We start from the raw sequence: 22382 nt of genomic DNA, 5'->3' as shown, positions 1-22382 counted from the left end.
CAAACCTCAGTACGTTAACATTCTGTCCAGTCAGCACGGACTAAGGGAGGTCTTCACCTTTCCCACGTTTTCTGTTCCTGGAGCTTAGACTGATCAGTCGGTTGCTGACAGATGATGATGATAGATGATCGGGTCGGTTTATGAACGTCAGCCCCTGTTCGGTCACCTCGATGGTGGTTTGTAGTGAATTCATTCACCAGATCTACATCTATGACTGTTGGACCATCCATAGTAATGAGTGTTTGTCAGCTCTAGCTGACCCCCCCCACTCTCTCCCTTGTCCTCCGTCAGGTGATGCAGGCAGCAGCCATGGCGCCTCAGCCCGGTCAGGCAGCGGCTCCGATCCAGCAGCCCCCAGGAGCAGCAGCACAGTCCCAGCAGCAGCCCCAGGTGCAGCAGCAGGCTCAGCCCCAGCAGCAGGCACAGCAGCCCCCCATGATGCTGCAGGTGGACGGAACCGGAGACACCTCCTCAGAAGAGGACGAGGATGAGGAGGAAGAGTATGACGAAGATGACGAGGAGGAGAAGGACAAGGACGGGGGAGAAGACGGGCAGGTTGAGGAGGTGAGTCCTCTGTGGAACCACAATCAGACCACGTCCACACGTCTGGAAACGACGGTTGTTTCTTAATATAATAATATAATAATAATCACACCTAGAAAATCTATCACCATCACTACTCCTGACCTGTAGGTGGCACTGAAGTTCAATGTGAAAATGAGTGTAAATTGATGTGGGTCTTGTCTGTGGAGTTCCTGCTCACCTTCCAGCCCTTGAGTTTTCTGGATCCATCACATGTCTCATGTTGTTGACTTGTTGTCTTGACCTTTGAACCTTGTCCCTGTCTTTTCCTCTCCAGGAGCCTCTGAACAGTGGGGACGACGTCAGCGATGAGGAGGACCAGGAGCTGTTTGACACAGAGAATGTAGTCGTGTGCCAGTACGACAAGGTAAGACAGCAGACACAGTCCATCTCCAGACGTCGTCTGACATCAGCCGTTGGAACCGTACCCCCGATCACTGAGTGTCAGGGCTTCCACACCTGTTGGTCCGGGCTTTGGGACTTTTCTGTTTGATCTGAACCAGATGTGAAATCTCCTCCCCCAGAAGAGGTAGTCTCGGTCCGGAACTGAACCACAGTTCAGACTTTAGCAGTGTGTTGGTCATGACATAGCTGCTGCTGGTAGTAACGTCATCACAGCGTCGTCGTCACCGTGGGTTTATTCATGAGTCTTCCTTGCTGAGTGGTAAAAAAGAGATTTGTTGGCGTGACTACGTCACACTCCCTCCTCCTTCCAGCCAATCGGTGTCCAGTTCAGGGAGACGCAGCAGACATCAGTAATGAGGACAGAACGTCAGCAGATCATTGTTCCACTGGTGTAACCAAGGATCAGATGGAGACGGGGGAGGAAAACACCAGCCTCGGTTCACCCTCCTCAGCTTCATTCTTGATGCAGTGTCCACTCCTAGCCTGTAGGTGTCAGTATGTTACCAGCCACCAGGTGGCGCTCAGCCTGCAAGAGTGTCGTCACCGATTGTATTCAGACATTAGACTGTGTAGAGATGGTGTTTTCGAGTTGACTCCATGAACCCTCCTGCTTGAACTCGGTCCATCTTCCCCTCAGATCCACAGAAGTAAGAACAAATGGAAGTTCCACCTGAAGGATGGGATCATGAACCTGAACGGGAGAGACTATGTCTTCTCCAAAGCCATCGGTGATGCTGAATGGTGAGACAGAAGAAGCAGGGAGCCGTGCCTGCTTCAGTCCTTCCTCTTGTGGAGCTGAAAGCTGTGAGTCTCTGAGAACTGAACCCAACGACCTGTGAGCTGCAGACGTGTTGTCCGAGCACCTGAGAGAACTCACCCATTTGACAGTAAGCATTTCACATCGTACAGGCGTAGTGGACCAGGATGACGGCCCGCTGCAGGGGTCAGAGGTCATTCATCGTAACCCTGTAGATGACGGCTGGTGTCTCGGTGAAGCCCACGCTCTGCTGCCTTCACGACAGACTCAGATGACGTCGCTATCAGCCCGTTGTCGTTTTAGAGGCTTTGAAATCACAGCTGCATCAAGGCATTTCCAACCTAAGGAGTAGAAGTATTGTTTCCCCTGCCTGCCTCTGAGCGTCATTCCAAACATCACCCCCCCCCCCCCTCCCCCACACACACTCCCGTCCTGTTTATCCGGATGATAAATGAAGGTTTCTGTTCGGTGGAGCCCACCTGTGCTCCCCCAGTCCAACAAGTGGACGCCCCTTGTCACCACACACGTGCTCTGGTTTTAACTGTGATTTTAATGAGGATGCAGGGGCCAGGTGCCCCCCGGTTGTGTTGGTGCCCCGTGTCACTAATTGAATAAAGTAAGTGCTTTCTGGCTCAGTTTGGTTGTGTAGTGAAGTATATTTTAAAGAAGCATCGCCCCCCCCCCCCCTCCCGTCTGCTGACGGGTTCCCACCGTATTTCAAATTGAGCACATTTCTAGTCCGATGACCAGATGATGGATGGGTGGCTCAGACGTCGGTCCGTAGTCCGTAGCTCTTCTGTCCATCCCAAGCGTTTTGGGTGTTTGCTTGTGCCTTTTTCATCTGTTCTTCAGTTTTCTGGTGTTCACTGAAGGTGAGATGTCTGTGTGAAACGTGCTTTCTGTCATGACTTCTAATTGCTGTTCAGATCATGAAAATGGATTGTTCATTTAATTTTTTTAAATTAAAATCAAATTTGGAACAGAAGTAGTCGTGCTTTGATCTAACATGTCTGACCCTCTTTGAGGATCGGATTGGAATGTGCTCCTCAGATTGAACGAGTCGGTTCTGTCGGTGTGAGAACATGAAAACATCCCATCCATCTCTAACACATCTACTCTCTGGACCGTGTTAGTTTTCTACGGTGCCTCTCACGTGTTACCTGACATCATCAGCCCACGCGGGCCCTCTACTTCCTGCAAGAACTAAACTAGGACATTTTTGAATCGGTCACATTCAGATATAGACAATTGTGACTCCCACTTATGTGGTTCCAGGTTAAAAATCTATATATTTTAAGGACGTGGCATTAATCTCACCAGAAATGTCCCATGGACCTTAAGATATGAACATCTGGATCGTGGGGATCGATTCAATGTGTAACTTGGTTCACCCTTCAGGCTGCAGTTTGGGCTGACGTGCTCCAGATTTAGAATGGCTGCTTGTCTCTGCAGCCGCTCTTCAAACCCACGTTCAGGCTGTGTAATCCAGCGTCTGGTGGGCGCTCGAAGTCCTACGGAACGGAGCTGTAGGTGTGGTGCTGTCTTCGTTCCTGCTGAGGTTTCTGACCTTCACTGTGAACGTCCCTTCGGCAGGAGATCGTTTATCACCCCTGAAGAGTACCGTATCCAGCGGCTGCCTCTGAAGTGGGCCCTGGTGATCCTCTGGGTCTGAGCTGCTGGTAATGAGGCCCTGGAGTCCAGCTTCTCCTCCACAGGCCGGGCGGCTTCAATAGAAGCAGCTGGTCCAGCTGGCACGTTAGCTTGTTTGGAGGAGGTAGAGCTCAGAGCTCAACGGGACAGAACCTGTATCCATTTCTAATGCATTGTTCCGTTGGGATTCCGTCCTTCCAAGTCCTGTACCCCAGTCCTGTCCAGGAGGACTTTAGTGGGCTAGATACAGAGGTCAGAAACGGTGGTTTTGGTGGTTTTTTTCCCCCTCCTTAAATCGTCACCCCCTTAAAATAATGGCCTTTTTTTTTTCTAAATAGGAAACTGAATCAAATAATCACAATGAGCTCACTTAGGCAAAAAAGTAATTTTGTAGAAAAAACAAAAACTGCTTTATTTTACAAATATGACATGATTTAGGACAGATATCGTCTGTAGGATCCCTGACAATGTAACGCACATGCTAATCAGTGAAAGAAGCCTGCTGTGGACATGGATCATGGTCCGGTGATTACAGACTGTAAAATGTCGACTGGACAGCCAATGAACCAGACACTGATTGGTCATGGTGGCCCAGTTCATACAATGGAATCATGGTGATTCTGCTAAGAAAACCACAACGTTGTGCGGTTTTCTCCGGCGGTCAGAATCCTATCTGTGCCCATGGACGGACGGACGTGAGGAGTGACGCTCTAAACGCAGGGATTTTCTGTTCCCCGGGATAACGGCTGATTGTGCCTTTATAAAGTAACAGATGTTCATGTGATGTATGAAACGTAAACTTTTCCTCCTCACTCAGTCATTCACACTGATGTTCCCCAGCCCTGCCATTGTGAGTGTGTCAATGTTGACTGGAGGTGCAGGGGGGGGTCTCACATGGAGGGTCTCATGGATGGGATGTTGTCACTGGGGCAGTGAACGTGGCAGAGACCCTCCTGCAGGTCTGGAACACGGTGAGCGGAGGCTCCAGTGTCATTGAAAAACATTTTGGGGTGTTGGACTCGATGGACCCGATGTGGTCAGGTGTTTCCAAGACCCCCCCAACCCTCCAGCAGAATAAAGGTAAAGCCGGTGGCGATCTGCTCTCAGGAGACTCAGATCATGTACATTAGTATTTTAGGACTTTCATCACTCATCCATTCAGACTTACAGACATCTGATTTCCAAGTGGCCTTTATTGATCAGTGAGTCCCCAAACACGTCCATTTGTGTACAGATACCTTTTCTTTCTATTTTTGTCTACTGGTTTACGGCGCTGAGCCAGCAGGCTGTATCTTATCTGTGGAGCAGCGGTGAGTACGTCTTTGTGTCACAATCCCAGACTGTGAGATCACTCGCACACCCTCAAAATATAGAATTCAAGATACTGAAAAAATACATTGCATTTACAAGGTTTTGTGTGTGTTGAGGTTTTTATCGTCTGCTCTGCTCGAAAAATCCACTGAAATGAAGTGGAGCTCCGATTTCAGCAACACTTGATATTGTCCAACCACAGGCACCATAAAATCATCACAGCAGAGATGGTGAAAACAGCTGAACTGGGCCTGGAAACTACAGCGACAGACGACCCGAGTTCTCTGCCGATGGGTCCACAAACACGTCTCTCGTCCCAACACCTTCGGCCGGCGGCGGCTCACGTGTCTGCGTCCTGGCTCTCTTCAGGGTTGGGCTGCCGGGAGCCGTGTCCGTAGCACTTCTTGAGGTGGATGGGCACCTCTTCTGGCCCTGCCCCCCTTCCTCTCCTCAGCTTCACCTTCTCCTTACGGACCTGAGATGTCCCACTGCTGCCTTTGGACGAGACAGTCTGTCCTCTGAAGAGCTGCGCCTGATGCTGGCACAGACCCACCTTACTGAGGAGGATGAAGATGTCTCCTCTGAAGGCCTTGGTGAAGATGGCGTAGAGGAACGGGTTGGCGCAGGAATTGAGCGGGTAGAAGAGCACTAGCAGAATCTTTGAGTTGGACACGGTGATGAGCGGTTGGTCCAGCACTGCTGACATGGCGTAGAAGGAGATCGGTGCCATGCACAGGAAGTCGGTGAAGATCAGAACGGCCATGCGCTTGGCGATGTTGGTGTCCTTGGATCCGGACCGATAGTGGGGGTTGTGCACCGTGCAATAGATCTTGATGTAGCAGGCGCAGATGACGAGAAAGGCCACGATGTTGAGGAGCAGCACCGAGAGGACGTAGACCAGAGCCACCGTGGACTGGATGTCCATGGGCAGACAGATGCTGACCTTCTGGTAGCTGCTCACCCCGACCAGCGGGAGCAACGCCAGGAGCAGGCAGAAGATCCAGCCGGCCAGCATCACGGCCGCCGCATGGTGAAGATGCAGCTTGCGATCGAGGCGCATCGCAAAAGTGATGGCGTACCACCTTTCGAGGGTGATCACGGTCAACGTGTACACAGACAGCTCGCTGGCAAACACCGTAAAAAAACCGGCGAGTGCACAGCCCGGGCCCGTCTGCCAGTCGATGGCGTGGTTGAAGTACTCGGCCCGGGTGTGGAGGTCGACGGAGGCGATGAGCAGCAGATAAATCCCCATGCAGAGGTCGGCGAAGGCGAGGTGGCACATGAGGAAGCGGGAGACGGAGAGCTTGTAGTGGCTGGTGAGCAGAACCAGGAGCACCAGCACGTTCCCCACGACGGCCAGCAGGCTCACAAACCACACGGACACCCGCAGGAACGCCGAGCCCATTATGTCCTCGCAGGGGTTGAACTCATCCGGCACCGGTGCACAGGACACCTCCTCCCCCTCCTCGCACACCACGTAGTCGTAGCGGCTGTCGAAGTCTTGGCTGGTGTCCTCCTGGGGGTTCTTCAGGGTCTCACCGAAGCCCACGTCCTCATCGGGCAAGCCCCCAAAGTAGTGGTAGTGCAGGTTGCTGTGGAAGTCGCTTCCTCGAACGTCTCGTTGGGGCTCGCTCGGCTCCTGGTCAGGGGCCGTTTCCTTGACGCCGTCTCCTCGGAGGGAACGCGTGCGCAGCGGCCCCACGGAGCGCTTGTGATGCTGGTCGTAGAAAGCAGTCAGGTTGCAGATGATGTACTCCAAGAAGCTGAAAGACACAAACCCACGGTTCAAGAGAAGCGGTTCTTGTTCGGAGTCCTGTTCCGTCTTTTTCCTACAATAACACCAGTGAGTGACACTAATGATGGCCGCCGCACGAGACCTTCGAGGTAAGTACGTCAGAGTCGATTCAGTCGCTGCCAACATCCACATCATACAAGAGGAGCTGCCCTCTGTGGAGGAGCCCCCACACCGTCAACCAACACAGTCCCGGCACGTTTCTATCGAAGTTGACGGATGAAGCTCACCCCCGTTTCTTCTTGAGGTCCTTGAAGCCGCAGCAGTGGCTGGGGTAGGTCAGGTTGGCGACGCTCAGGTGCTTGAAGGTTTTGATGGGTGGGAGGTTCTTCAGGGCCCAAGCGTCTCGCGCCTTCAGCTCCCGGAGGGAAGTCATACCTGTGGCCGGCAGGGAGGTGATGGCTGTCAGGGACACGTCGCTGAAGACAGACACACAAAGTCCAGTAAGTCGGAGCGTCACTCAGCTCCCACAGATCAGGCAGACGAGCTGTGGTCTTGGATCCATTCAGGGTCACGGACACGTTCTCCTTCCTGCTGGTTTTAGTTCCCGAGTCATCTCCAGGTGCTTGTATCTGCTCATTCATTCCATTTCACACAGAAAAATATAAAACACCCACTTCAATATTTGCTGGAGACCCAAATGACTTTTTTTTTTTTTTGGTCTAAGTCTGATTTTCTTTTCCTCTCTGGGGGGACACTTTCCAGTCACAGCTGTTTAACTCATGACCTCAGTCGGGACACAAACCCACAACACTCAGTTACTAAGTCGGAGCCACACAGCAACTAGATCTGCGTCGTAAACGGTGTCGACTTGGCACCGAACGCCTCCCAACACGGGTGAACTGATTGAATTGGAAACAAAAGTATCAAAGAAACATTTGTCCCACACACACTCGGTGTCATTTCCTGTTCGGAGCGCTGATTTTCATTTGTGATGGTATTTGATCCATTTTATAGACGTGTTTTTATAGACCTGCTTCACCCAGTCTGCACGTTACGAACGGGAATCAGATACAGTGCAAATAATCTGGGTCCAGTTCATGGGTCTGGTCGACGTGTTCCTGCCCTGATACCTGGTTCTGCTCTGGAAACAATTACTGGGATATCTGTTTTATGAATAAGTCCCAATCTGTTGGACAAAGACTGGTCTTTTCTGGGTCATTCCTCCTGATTCTGACTGATGATGTGTGAGTTTATTTCTTTAAAAGTTGATCAAATGATCGGCATCACTGCTTAGTTCAAAAAATTGAACACACACACAGACACACAACTGAAGCACTCAGGTGTGATTTCATTATATTTGCACATTTTTCCTTAATATATTATGTAAATATGTTTAATTCCTACAAAGAGACCATCACTCCTTCACTTCTTGGCCAGACAAGTAACACGAACGGGTCAGGAAACGTCAAAGCTGAGAGAGAGTCGACCATGAACACAATGTAAACATGAACGACGTCACTGTGATGTTGGCTGACGTCCTATAGGTGCACTTTGAACCCCCGGTTTAAATCCTGGGATCTGGGAGGTGGAGACGATGCTCTGACGTTTGAAAAGGAGTTTCAGTCACACACACACACGAGACGGATCATCCTGTCTGTCTGTCCACACCTGCAGACTAAAATGTCACTTGCAGACATCAAGTGGTCCCTGTCCCACCAACCAAGGGCTTTGGAGACATTTTCAAACTGGGGGGAAGTGGTTCTTGTCCAAATTCCCACTCTTTGTCTCTTTTCAGTGAAACTCGGGTCGTTTGCACCCCTCCTGTTTAGAGTCAGTTCATAACAGACGATCTGAAAAGAACAAGCACCGAGTCTAAAAGGATCTGACTTTGAGTCAAAGCTTATGTTGGGGGGGGGGGAGGGGGTGTTACGTTACAGCAGTAACAGTATGTTGGACTGAGTGTCTGCAGCCTTTGACCTGTCAGGTACTCACAGGAGCACGGGGCCGCTGATGGTGCCCGCAAAAGCCCGTTCATCCATCTTGGTCAAATATGTGTTCCTGTGAAGGTCACTGGACAGAAAGGACAAATTCAACTTTACTGGGGTGGGGGGGGGGGCACGTTTCAACAGCCAGACAGGACACGTCAAACGACGGACAGCGCGCTCCTTAAACACATCACATCTAATGAGGATGAGAGACGTGTGACGGCCGTGTCGGTGGGGGGGGGGGGGGGGGGGTCACGCTGGGACACTGTGCTACGGACGAGAGCAGGCTCCTAGTCGTCAATAGTCAATAATCAACACGTGCCACTCTGAAGACGCCAGGTCCGTTCTACCTGGGTGTGTTTGGGGGGGGGGGGGGGGGGTGCTACACCCCGTCAAACACATGTCAAAAAGGTTTTCATTCCCCGCCCAAAGAGCGCACCCGTCAAACACATGTCAAAAAGGTTTTCATCCCCGCCAAAGAGCGAATGGAAGTCGTGTAAATCAGATGATTTGTCTGACGGGACGCTCATTAACTGCCCCCCCCCCCAGTGGTAATGTATAGTCCATGTATAGTCACAGACTACAGCCACAACACATCGTCCGTGGATGTTTTCAAGAGCGTGGCGTCTCCTATTTCTGAATCACACACGTCCGTCGCTTGAAGAAACGTTGAACTATCACACGTACGCAACAAAATTCCCAGAATGAGCCTTTAACTGCCATGTGAAGACCATCCCATCGTTACGTACACTTGGTCTAATTTGGTTCCGTTGAATGCGTGATGCTGGATTTCTCTGAAGCCGTTTCCATACAGCATCCTGGAAGAGAAGAAACATTAGATGGATGATTATTAATCATAGTATATATAATTACATGTTATATATATCATTGTTATACATGTGTTACAGTAATGGCACTTAATATAACCTGAATCATTCATAACTATATATAATAATAAATATAACCTGAATAACTTAATATAATACTATTAGACATAAACTTTATGAATAGAATAAAGGCGTAGACTTATTTTTTCCTTTTTTTTTTCAGGCAGAAAAAATAAGGAACAGAACAGAACAAACAAAGAATGTATCTGGGACGACGTTTTTGGCCCAGGGCCTTTGTCAAGTCGGACTGTCAAGTCCATCGAGACAATTGTAAATTGTGATGTTGGGCTATACAAATAAATTGAATTGAATTGAATTGAACTGAATCGTTAGTACTTTGTTCAAGTCTTACTGCTGTTAAACGAGAGCCCAGGGGTTCCCGACCCGGTCCTGGAGGACCCCCACCCTGCACCCTGGTCCCACACACCTGATGCAAGTCGGACCTCTGCAGGACTTCACAGAGACCGACCCAGGTGTGTGGACAGGGGGTCCTCCAGGACCGGGTCGGGAACCCAACCAATGAATGGATACAAAGACCAGATGTGAAGTCGGATGAGGCTCAGCTTCAGCTTCAGCTTCATCTGTGACGTTGGTCCGAGTTTGAGGGGAGGCGCTCGAATCGGATGCTGTGTCTCCAGTCTCATACTTCTGTTAGTACACTTCTTTGTAGTACATAGTACACTATGCACACTATGTTCCCACAGGTTCAGGCGATGCCGTCACACACTTACCGGGAATGACGCTACGCTAGCGTTGTGAACATCTCCAACACATCGACCTCTGACCTCACATCTTAAACCTCAATCGGCAGTGAAGACGACAATCGATCACACACAAGAACCAGACGTACGCCACAACGTCAACGACTGAAAGTCGTTACCAGCTAGCAAGCTAACTTTAGCATTGGCCTGAATTCTATCGGTAGGTGACGTCCCCCGTGGTGACGCTGGTGTCACTGCTGTCCTCCGCCATCTTGAAAAGTGAAAGGTCGTCATGTGTGCGTCACTAAGTCGGACGACGTTTCAGTGTGTGTGTGTGTTGGACGCACACATTTCTTCAGTGTATCAGGTCCGTTTCCATGTGGACACGATGCACGTGGAGGTGACCTGCTCCACTGACACCGGACATCAGAGCGGTTACGACTGTCTGCTGTGTGTGTGTGTGTGTGTGTGTTCAGCATCTCACACTGTCAGCACGTCACTGGTGATGCCCCTGAACGCGTTCGCTGGGATCTCAGTGATGTACGGATGGTCGACCATTTCCCTGCAAACAGAGGAACCACGTCGGTCTGAGTGAAAACAGACGAACACACACTCACCGACTGGGGCGCGGGCCGACGGATGGATGGACTCACACACACACACACACACAGCGACATTTGACGAGCCAGTTAACTCAGATGAAGTCATCGAAGTCCTTGTCCTTCCATGTCCTTCAGACATGTGAGGTCGATATGACCCAGAAAACCTCTGAACAAACTCGCTCGGGGCCGTCTTGGGTTGTAGTACCCCTTTGTCCCTCAAGAGGCGGTAGAGAGGGATTGTACATATTGTTCCTCTGGTTCATTTGTACAATGAAGTGTGATTAGTTGTTTCTGTAAGTGTGAGACGGTGAAGAGAACATGAGACACACAACTCACAGAATGAAGTTCATGTCACTGGAGTGGATGTTGTTCAAACTGGGGAAGAATGAAAGGCCTGTGTTGAACAGCCCCCTGGGTGGAAGGAAGAAAAAAGAAAACCAGTGAGGAAACAGATGACATCACTGACGATTCATTCACCGCTCAACTGGATCGAAACCGAAGAGGACTCACAAGTATCTGAGGGTCGGTAGGTTCTTAAAAGCCTCTGCGTCCGTGTAGGTCAGACTCTTTGCATTCCGGATCTCTCTGTAAGAACAAGGACGAGATCAGATCCACCCCAGCGCGTTCGGTCCACCGTTGTCTGTGAGCAGCGTCTCAGTGTTGTTCACACATTCACAAACTGACGGGCCGGAACACGGTGCAGACAGCCCCGGTCCAGACCAGGGTTTTATTCGAGTGTTTACTCAGGCCCGCCCTGGACCAGACACCTCGGAGGTGTGGACCGTGTGTCCTGGCCCTCGGCTCCCCCCGGCAGACACTCAGCACACAGACAGACTCTGTGGCACAAACCAACAACCTTCAGGTGAGTGGGGTGTACCGTGTCAACGCCGGAGAACACGGAGACAATCTGATAACTGTCACTTAGGGATTTGAGCCCCCTCACCCCCCTTTCTCCTCTGTCATATGTGAACATGATTCATTCCAAACAAAGACAGCGACAGGGAAACGCCGCTAACAAAATGAAACACACACAAATATATACTAGTGCTGTCAGTCGATTAAAACAATATAATCAAATTAATTACAGGATTTTGTAATTAATTAATCGAATTAATCACATTTTAATGTCATATCTGCTAAAGGTCTCCTGATAAAGAATCTGAATTCTAGGATATTAAAACATTGTAGTGCATGACTAATCAATTGAATACAGTAAGAAGAGAAGGTTTGAAATCCAATTTTTTATTGGTGAACTGTGCTTCATAAATGAAATCCAAAAGTAAAGGTCAAGAACATCCGCAAACCAGTTAGGCCATGTGCATTATTGGAAAATGTAAAACAAAAGTAGGGTCTGACGCTGCTACCTGGAAAGCCTCCTGTAGACCCTTATCTTCGACGATAGAAATTGGCCTGCAATCAGCAGCAACCCACTTTGCGATTGTATTTGTCAGTTTTTCTGTTGTGGATTTGCTCATTCGTTTCCCAAATTCAGCTAGCGTGCGTTGGCGGAGCGAGCTCCCGCTAGCCGCACTCGCAACGGAGGAACTTGCCTGAACATGTTTCTCATTTCAATGGTACGTCAGGCTGGAGTTGCTCCGGTGGTAAGAGAACTCCTTTTAGCAAAAACTACAAATCACAGCGTTTTTATTTATCGTCCCGTCTCTGTTCTTTAAGTCAACTTGTCGTTCAGTGTCCCGACTGAAGACACACTAGCCTCATCCTCCTGAGTCTTGTCCATGTCTGTTATTGTTGACCACTGCCTTGTCAATTTGCCGGCGCAGGTGACGTAGCGCGGCCGAGAAGACTACGGGTCCTTCAATGGTCCAAAATTCAAATGCGCAAGCATTGGATCGTCACCGTTGATACTTATAATTAATTGCGTTATTTTTTTTAACACGTTAAATTGCGGCGTAATTAATTAATCAAATTAACACGATACAATGACAGCACTAATATACACGTGTGTGTGTGTGTGTGTGTGTGTGTGTGTGTGTACACTACTGGTCTTTTTCTAGTAACGGGGAGCAGGAGGGCTTCAGGATGAGCCGTTGCTGGGGGAGTGGTGGAGGTTTCAACCTGCAGGTGGCGCTCCACACGCCATTTTTTTGTAGATTTTTTATTTTAGTGTTTTCACTCCAATGTTGAGATCAGGACCAGAATCAGTCATCAGGGGGTTTCAGTAGTTCGGGGGCTGAGTTGTGGACACTCCACGTGTCCAAACGTACCATCTCCTTCTTTTTTCTTGAGGTCGTTCCAGTGTGAGATTTGTTTTGTTTTGGTGAATGATTGTTTGGAGGATGGTTTTGCGTTGATGTTCTGTGTCATTCCCTGTGCGGTTCATGACCTGAGGGCTGCGTTTCTTACAGTATTTCTGACATATTACAGGGTCAGCTCAGATATGACAACGTGGTGCCACGCTCTTCTGTCTGACACCTGTTAAAACGTTCACACCTGAGGGCTGGAGAAGTTTCCCTGTGCTCTGCTTACAACCCTACATCCCACATAGAACACACCACTGACTTGAACCCCAGCGTCATTCTCCTACTGTAGGATGACCCCCCAAATCTAGGAAGGAGTCGGGAACGAGCAGTGGACCCTCCAAAGGCGCATGTCAAGGGAACATGGCCACAGTTGGACCAATGAGAGCAAAGCACAAGGTGACGTGGTGGAGGAAAGAGTCGGTGACAGGAGGGAGACGATGGAGCAGGATGACCATGTTCCTCAGCAGCAGCAGCTTCTTTGAGTGCACAGAACCACTGGGGTCATCTGGGGTCATCTGGGGTCAAGCCCCGCCTACATCCGATCAGAGACCGTCTGATTGTACGTGTACGTGTGTACGTGTGTACGTGTGTACGTGTGTACGTGTGTACGTGTGTACGTGTGTACGTGTGTACGTGTACGACTGATGAGGGCCAAACCGAGCAGCTACAACTATTTGTATCCAAATCCTTTCAGATCCATTTGTCGGCCGGTGCCTCCGTCTCATGTTGGCGTTCTTTCATACCGGCTCTGGAGGACTCCTCCGTAAACCCCCTAAGAAGCCTCAGCTCTCTGCGGCTGCAGCTGCCGGCCCTCCAGCAGCCAACAGGAAGTGGAGCATTAATTTGAGTCTGACCCTGAAGGAAACCCGAGAGAGACGCCATTAACTCGTGTACGGCACAACACCGCACCAATCAACAGCAGATTGGTCTGAAATCCCCCCGGAGCACAGATACCACCCCGACCGCGTGCTCTGAAGGACCGTCTGTCTGCATTCCAGACGTGGAGCGAGGGCGCTAATAAGCCCGGACAACGAAGGAGCTCGTTGGCGTGCCAGCGGCTGTGGTTCATCACTCCCCGGTGATGAACCACATCCCCAGGAACTGGAGATGGACAGAGAACACGGCGGGGGCGGATCCTCAGGATGGGATAGGTGCTGGAGGGGCCGTGGATGTGTGTGGGCCACCCACCCACCAGACTGCAGCCACACATCTCTGTCCCACTGAGAAGAGAGCCGATGCTGCTGGACTTTGCCCCCCCCCCCCCCCCCCCCTCTCTACTCACATGTGGCTGACTTTCCTCAGATTGTGGAACGAGTGCCTCTCCAGCCTCCGCAGCGTCACGTCCACAGAAATATATCTGAAAGAGATCAACTGCACACTTCATGCCAAGTTATGTGCCTGAGTTGTATTTTGTGAAATACTCGGGATGTTTCTGCACCGTCAGAACGAGGGGGGGGGGGGGGGGGGGTTCATAAATGAGATCAAGTGTCTGCCAACTCTTTTCCGGCGTTTATCAGTCCACATAAATCCCCTCAAGTCGGGTAATTTTAAAGGTATGCCCCTCACATACACATTCCCCCTTCATCAGCCACTCTCGGCCATGTGGTATTACTTGGTAAGAAGAACTCTCTTTAAATAAACCCTGAACTTGACGGGATCAACATCCACCAGTTGAATCACTGAGGACTTTCATTGTTTTATTGGTTCGACGGCCGACGAGGAGACGGGCTGTCGGGGGTTTACGCAGCCCCCCCGCTCCTACGTGTGGTCTGGAGACATGTGTCCGACTGGGGCGGTCTCCAGCGCCCGTGGACGTCTGGAACCAGCACAGACATGAGACATGACGCTCGGCTGAAACGGCCGTCAGAGGAGCGTCATTCCTGTTGATGGGATTCATTAGCGCTTCCTGTTGTGATCAGCCAGCGGTGATGCTGAACAGAGCATTTCGACTGCTGGGGGGGGGTGGGGGGGGGGCAGGTGCATGAGAGACAGTCAAGAGCTTGTGTCAGTGTTTAGTGTGTGAGACGACTCACATCCTTGAGACGTTCACCAGGTCTGCAAAAGCCTCTGCTGGTACGGAGGACAGGCGCGTCTCGAAAAGCCATCTGCTTGACAAAAGACAGACACGTTAGCACCTGTATGTGCTGCACAGCACGCCAGGTGTTCCACATGTGAAGAACTTGGACGGAACCATGACACCCAGAATCCATAAAACGTGCCAGTGTGCAGGTGAACAGATGAGAAAGGAGACGGAGATCGGATACGACGTCTGTTTCGAGGTTTTTGACCCGACGGTGGACGTTTGTAAAATCCAGTGACAACCGGTCAAAAACGCCTGATCGCCCCCTTGTGGCTTGTTGCACAACAGCCATTGTGTCCTTGTGTGCATGAAACTAAAATCAAAGTACAGATCAGACACGTCTCTGACATCACACACTGGGATTTCATCAGGGAGCTGATCACCCCCCCACCCCACCTGCGGGCTCATAGTACCTGAGCCCCCTACGTCGTTAGCAACATTTACATTCACTCTTATATTCAACGTACACAATGTCCCATGAGCGTCAGTGACATCAATGTGACAGCTACATGACAATGAATGGACGGACAGTTTCCACGTACGCGCTGAAGACTGAGGTCCATATGAGCAGGGAACGCAGGGCTCACCCAATAAAAACATGACGGGAGGGAATGAAATAGGAACGTGTGTTTGATTTCCTTCAAAGAGGGTTCTGGCGCCGACTACAGCGACGACATTCAGCGACGTTCCACACCCTCCAATGACATTACTGACTTGTTATTGACCAATGACTCCATTATTTCATTAACGCGTCCACAGCACGTGTCGCTCCAGTTCCTTTCTGGTCTCAGCGCTGAGCTCCGCCCCCGGCCCAAAGCTCTCTCAGGGGGGTCGGCCCCCGTCAGTCGCTGCTGCTGCTGCTGCTGCATCAAAAACCCAGCACACGCGTCTGGTACGTGGTGACAGCGCTGAACTTTGTGAACAGAATTTATCTCACATGAACACGTTTACGATGTAGTTGACTGACATTGATGACTTCACACACACACTGAGACCGTGTTTGGTGGAATGAAAACTACTACTACTACCACTACTACTAGGAATGATACAGTTTCATTGTGAGGGGTAAAAGACTGGGGACCTGATGGTAACGTGGCTGTTTCTGACAGAACAACACAGCAAAGGCACCACGACGGTCCCGACCTGCTGCTGGTTCGACCAATCGATCGCTGAGCATCAGCACTAAGACCACTGTTCTACCACTGGGGGAGACGCGGAGGAGGTGAACAGATGAGGAGAAGCTGTCATCTCCTGTCGTTTCATGGTCGGAGACAGACACAGAGGTTTGTGTGTTTACTTCTCTGACTTCATCTGAGTTTTGGAACTTTCATGGTCAACAAGGACTAACGTGAAGTTCAATAATGAAGCTACAACATCAGAGTTACGTGTGTTTCGTCATGTTTCAGCCTTCTTCCATCAGAACAGATGATTAGAACGAGAGTCCTGACGGCGAAGTAAAGACAAACGTGGCACCGTGGATTTATTGCCTGTGCAGCCTACAGGTCCAAAAACCACAATCGTACAGGGTTGTAACAAGTTTAAAAAAAAAATATCACAGCTCATATAACAGTCACATAATGTTGATCTAAGTAAAAAAGAGTTTAAACGTGGGGACTTTGCTATGTTGGAAACATTTGGCTTTGCATTGTCCTCAGCCGGAGGTTTTATGGAGTGTTATATGCTGGACGGAGCCCCGCAGGCTGCGCTGACAGCGCCTACAGATCGGCTGCAACGAGCCCAGCGACAATGTTTCTGTTGTTCTGTTGTTGTTCTGGCTGCAGCTTTGATTCACGGGGAACCAAAAACGGGACGGCACCCCATCTGATTTAATCGAAAATGTCCATCGAGACGTTTAACGTCACATTGTTGTGGTGGATCACAATTTAACGGGAGAAATAACAACTCAAAAACGGAAAAAAGGATTTCGATGGTCGCCGCGTGTGTTGATGTCATGTTCTGTTTGAAGCCCAGCAGGCAGAATGAGGTCTGATTGTACCTGGGAACAGCGTGTGGGTCCGTTTTAACCCGACCTTGAACCTCAGACGGTAGAACGTCAGCTCTCTGATGACGCTTTCTAACACAAACCAGCATTCACGTGAGCAGCTCTTAAAAAACGTCCGACTACAGGCTCAGAACAAGTGGACGGCCTTCTGCCTCGACCAGTCGGAGTGAAGCAGGGAGCCGTGGCAGCAGAGATTCAGGGATTGGACTCGGTTAGATTTGGCTAAATAGCAGCGGTGTGGTGGGTGGGGGGGTCAGTGGGCCGACGCTCCACGCTCTGACAAACTCAAACAAACAGACGCAGACACCAAACACACGCCATCAGAACCTTTCGCCTGGCCGACTCACTCGAACCCACATACCGCAGCATGTGCTTCCCCTCAGTAGCGTGGGAGCAGTGAGCCCATCTCTCTGGCTTAAGGAGAAAATTACTCCCTCAATTTGTCTCTTTGGACGTAGACCAGAGAAAACAAACAGGTTGGGAAGCGGGTTTGAAGTGGGGAGAGGCCACATCATTCATAAGAGTGTCTTCATTAAACCGACACACTGCTGTGTTTACCATGGGGGCTGCGGTGACTCGGAGAAGGGGGCCGTTACAGATTCCTTTGCACATTTCAACCTGCACTTTTTCCAGCGGGCTTCAGCGTGTGTGCATGGCGAGGAAAGAAATTCCTGACGAGACTTGTGTCCACGACACTGGTTGTCCCTCCCCCCAGCATGAAGACAAAAAGAGGTGGGACACGGCTTTTTACAAATAACTGAGGTGGTACAATTTGACAGAACAGTTACAAATCAACGATTCCTTCTTCATGAATGAGAGCGGTCGAGGGTCGACAGGAATCCTCGGACTTTTGAAGGACTGTGTTTCCTCCCTTTCCCTTCAAGTCCTTTTCCCTCCTGATCACTCTCAAATGGAACGCTCTCTGTGAAAAGTAAATATTGTGTTTGAATGCATCGTCCAGACGCTGTGGAGAGTCACGCTCCAGAGGCTCTGGAGCAGTCTGTGCTTTCCTTTCCACCTCTCTGACTCCCAGTGACACATGAAGTCACCCCCACAAGTACACCGAGGAGCAACTCTGAGCACTCAGTGTGCACACATGTGCACATGGTGAGAACATCAAGACATGCATTGATGAGATGGCACATTTATGTCGTTTTGTTCCCGATTATTTATTCGATGTAATACGACCTGACTGAACCCTGACAGACAAATCACATCAGGGATCATCTGGGCTGGAGGAGGTAAGACAGCGTAGCAGGAACCTCTAGATTCCACGGGCACATTTCAAGAACTGAACGAAGAGACTCAATGCATTTGTTGCTTGGCAACTAAAAATACAACAAAGTCAGTGAATCAAATCGAGATAAAACAATTCCAAGAGATAAGACGCATCTACCAGATGAGTTCTCTGCTGCTGCTGCTGCTTTCCCTCCTCACCTCCTTTTGTCTGTGAAAAATAGACGTCAATATGTGATTTTGTAGAATGGAATTCAGATGCCATGTGTTCTCCTGATTATCCACAGGAAGCAGCACGGGGGGGGGGGGGGGGTGACTATCCTCTGAATCAACGAGTCTTAAAAATGTCAAATATTTTCTCCATTGTAGAACGATCCAGAACAACGCAGACCGACGGCAGAGAGACGTTCATGAAAACAAGCTGCAGCGCTGCGTTCACTGACCCGACCTGTCTGATTGTGTCGGCTGCGAACGTCGTATCCGACAGCAGCCATGTGGATCAGCTGGTTGAGTGTGTTGAAGCGAAGGACTCCAGAGGACCACAGGTCCTTCATTCCCTTCACTTGAACATGATGTTGTCGCTTACAATCTTGACAAAGACGAAGAATCACGGAGGGACATCGTGACGAAACTTCCTCTTTCAGTGAGCGCTGTCTCATGGGCACAGAGAAAAAAGGAAAATCAAAAGTAAAATAACCGTGACAGGACATGGACCGTCTGTCAGAAGGGAAGTGGGTGCTGACGTCACTGCACCAGCTGCAGAAAACCGCTGTGACGGCGTTTGTACCGCGACCAAAACACATAAACAACGTTGGACACGGAGGAGATGGAGGAAGATCGACTGACGGAATCGGTGACACACAGAACTACTCTGTGATGTACTTGGGTCACAGGTTGCACGTACAAAAAAGAAACATTGGATTGTATTCATGGAAATATGTTCAAAGCTCCCGCTAAGGTTGTACATGGATGCCGCTTATAAAACATCCCCTCAGTTCAATAAAAACTCCTTTTATTTTGTGCTTTTAGTGTCTTAAAAGTAGAAAAGCGGGTCTCGTCTTGTCAGCTGAGTGTCTGGTCACACCCCTGTGTGTCAGTGATGTTTACACGCAACATGCAAACACACACATGTCTGTTTGTACCCGGGGGCAGCATACAGGCAGGTAGGTTAGTGAGAACGAGCTAACTAACTACCAACTAGTTCACAGCTACAAACCGAGGCGTACGTTAGTCCGACACTGAACCCCAAACTGCTCCCGATGCTGCGTCATCCGAGTGCGAATGTCAATGTTTGACGATAAAAACGATGTTCTGATGAGGAGAGGATGAGCTGGATCCGTCCTCGTACCTCTTCTTCTCTGACTGGGAGACGAGTCCGAGGCAGCTGCACAGCAACATACAGGATGTTTCCAACACACATGATCCCAAACGGTTCAAGAGGTTTCAGGTCTGGATGGAGGAAGTAAAGTCATCCAGGAACGGAAAATCTCACCTCCTACAGAAAGATCCCTCTCCAAATCCAACAAGTAGGACAAAAAAAAGCTGTTTGGGAATTCATGTTCGTATGACAAAAACAGGGATTCGTTTCTTTTTTTCTCTTTTTACTTCTTCTCACTTCATCTGCTGGAACATTCTACTTCAGTCCACCGCCGTCTTCTGGCTTATTTACACATCTCTGACAGTCAGATGCTGGAAGGGAACAGTCAGTGTGCTCGCTGTCGTGAGTTGTTGTGAACTGGAGTTATTACAAGTGAAATCTGACACAGGTAAATGAACACATTTTAACCCACGTGTAGAGGATGTGGCTCAGGAGGTGGAGTGGCTCGGAATCAGACGGTTTCAAGATGGAATCCATGTTGAAGTGTCCCCCGAGCAGACACTGAACCCTAAACGGACGCTGTGTCAGCAGAGTGTGAGGGCACTTTGTACAGCAGCTTCTGCCAGGAAGTGTGAGCGTGAGCGTGAGCGTGAGTGTGAGTCCGGCACATTGTGAAGCACTAAGGGTGAAAGTGCAGACATTTATAACTGTCCATTATTATTAATTGTAGATAAGTGAATGTGCTGCATGATGGACAACGGGGAGTGTCTGAGGGAACACACCCCACATGTACGATGTCTGTGAGAATCCACACGCATTGGATTCATCAGCCCACAGACGTAGTACTGGGCGGTGTACCAGTTCATACTGAATACCAGTGTGTATTTTTCTTCTGATATAAATTTTTAACATACCCCGATACCGGTGTACAGGGTCCACAGCGTTGGGAACGCTGCACGGTGGAACGCAACGCCGCGGGTCGTTGTTTGACAGGGGACTGTTTTACAGTTACACTCAACGAAGTATGTGAGTGTCAAGTGAACAACAGCGCGTTGAACGGTGAACATGGATAAAAACAGTGAAAGTTACAAAACTGAAGTTCCAGAACGAGGTGAACATGACACAGAAGAACTTGTACCGAACAGAGGAGACGTGTCTGTTGTTAGGAAGTTCTTCAGCTTTAACAACAAACAACGTCGAACAAACAATTCGCCACAAATGTTGTAGAGCTAAAGTTGTAGCCACAAACATGTCTTTGAATATCAAGAATACATGAAACTACGATCTGTGTCCTCCACGCCTGCAGGTCACATTAGAACTGAAAGAGAAAAGTCCAGTCCGATGTCACTTAATTTGTCTCTAATTCATGAAAAATGTGGTTAACACACAGTTGTGCATGTTAAAGAAAAAAAATACTGTGATATAGATTTGTGGTCATATCGCCCAGCACTACGCAGACACAGGCCCAGAACATACTTACATACCTCTGACACAAACTGAATTTGTTCTTTTTTATGAATAAATAAATAAATCGGATCATCTAATATCTATGGGTCAGTGACTTCCCACAATTTGGCTGAATTATACTCATTAACTGTTCAAAAATATGAAATAGAAATAACCATTCTGCTTGTCAGAGGACGTTGGTGTCTCAAACGGGAATGTGTTTCCAGCAGTCAAGGCCACGAGACTGATCTCAATTGCATAATTTTCACCTTGCACTTGGGTAATTTAGGCAGCATGACACATTTTGAGGGGTGACCCTGACACATGACATCCTGTCAGAGAACAAATGAAACACAGACCAGCTGCCGGTCGCTGCTGCATCCACTACATCGCTACTTCAGCCGTCTTCTATAAAGTTTAATCAAGTTTAGAGCGAAGGAGGTTAGTGAGGCTTGTGTGAACATTACATTTTACAACACTATACGTTCATGATAGCAGATTTATTTCATCCTCCCATTCCTCCGTCCATCCTGACTCGAGCACCAAAAATGAAATGCGAAATGCGGCTTATCAGTGGCATTTGTTCAAAAGTACAAAAGAAGCCGGGGAATACACTGGACAAGAGACAAAGACACACCACTATTTGTCTTTCAATTGTTTACCAAATATGGACTTTGGAGGTTGTTTGATGAGCACACATGAACATGTGTACTTAATATTATGCCAAACACATCCTGTGCTGTAGCAAAGAGGCCCAATGCAGACAACAATAACAGTTTTAGTTAATCATCAGTAACCTGGGTTGATATCAATTATTACCACTGATTCTTCTGTTGTCTGCTGGTGTGTAGTTGTGTACAGAAACAATACAGAGTGTATTCTGTCAGCACTGACCTCTCCGCAGGGACTTCACAGGGACTTTACATTAAAAGCTGTACAGATCCGTCTACTCACATTGTCTCCGTGCTGGCTGGGAACTTGGGGAGGGCATCAATGTCAAAGCAGGAGATGGTGTGGGTCTTCCATTCGGAGCACTCACAGACGTCGGGACAGAACTCGTCCTGCAGCGCGGCGCCGGCGCACAGCGTCAGGAGCGCAAAACAGGGCGCATCTCACCGCCTGCAGGTCCAGGGACACCGGCATGCTGCTGGGGGCCGATGGAGGACTAATATCCACACATTTACTCCTGGTGCCTCCGGTGTCCGAATCAAAAGGGCTTTTTTTTGCAGCTGACTGTGGTCGGCGGCCGACCTCAGGTGAGGTTGGTGTCAGTCCTCGGGAGAGGGGAGCTGCCCGGTGAAAGGGCCCCAGCGGCTTCAGCGGGAATGTGAAGGTGAAGATGCTGGAGGTGGAACCCGCTGGTGTGTGGAGGAGGTCTTCACCAGGACGGGTGGACATCTGAGGCACGCCTGGTGTCAGAGAGG

General features: G+C 49.5%; 2 protein-coding genes across 2 annotated transcripts; one reads left to right on the top strand and one right to left on the bottom strand.

Annotated features, from left to right (window-relative positions):
* Window positions 1-291: 291 nt before the first annotated feature.
* LOC144742272 (transcription initiation factor IIA subunit 1-like) lies at window positions 292-1732 on the top strand (the record flags this gene model as incomplete). Its single annotated transcript, XM_078624743.1, has 3 exons — window positions 292-564; window positions 860-949; window positions 1625-1732. Coding segments are annotated over 3 exons (471 nt in total), but the record flags the coding sequence as incomplete, so codon positions are not given.
* Window positions 1733-5045: 3313 nt separating this feature from the next.
* Window positions 5046-22101, bottom strand: LOC144742271 (thyrotropin receptor-like). Its single transcript, XM_078624742.1, is given in 11 exon segments — window positions 5046-6468; window positions 6728-6916; window positions 8433-8510; window positions 9175-9243; window positions 10498-10575; window positions 10952-11026; window positions 11126-11200; window positions 14159-14233; window positions 14910-14981; window positions 21913-22058; window positions 22060-22101. Coding segments are annotated over 11 exon segments (2322 nt in total).
* Between the last annotated feature and the right edge of the window lie 281 nt (window positions 22102-22382).

Source organism: Lampetra planeri, unplaced genomic scaffold, assembly GCF_965212315.1.
Source record: "Lampetra planeri unplaced genomic scaffold, kcLamPlan1.2.h2 scaffold_952, whole genome shotgun sequence".
In the NCBI taxonomy this organism is placed as follows: Eukaryota; Metazoa; Chordata; class Hyperoartia; order Petromyzontiformes; family Petromyzontidae; genus Lampetra; species Lampetra planeri.
This window is presented reverse-complemented; position numbering and strand designations above follow the sequence as displayed.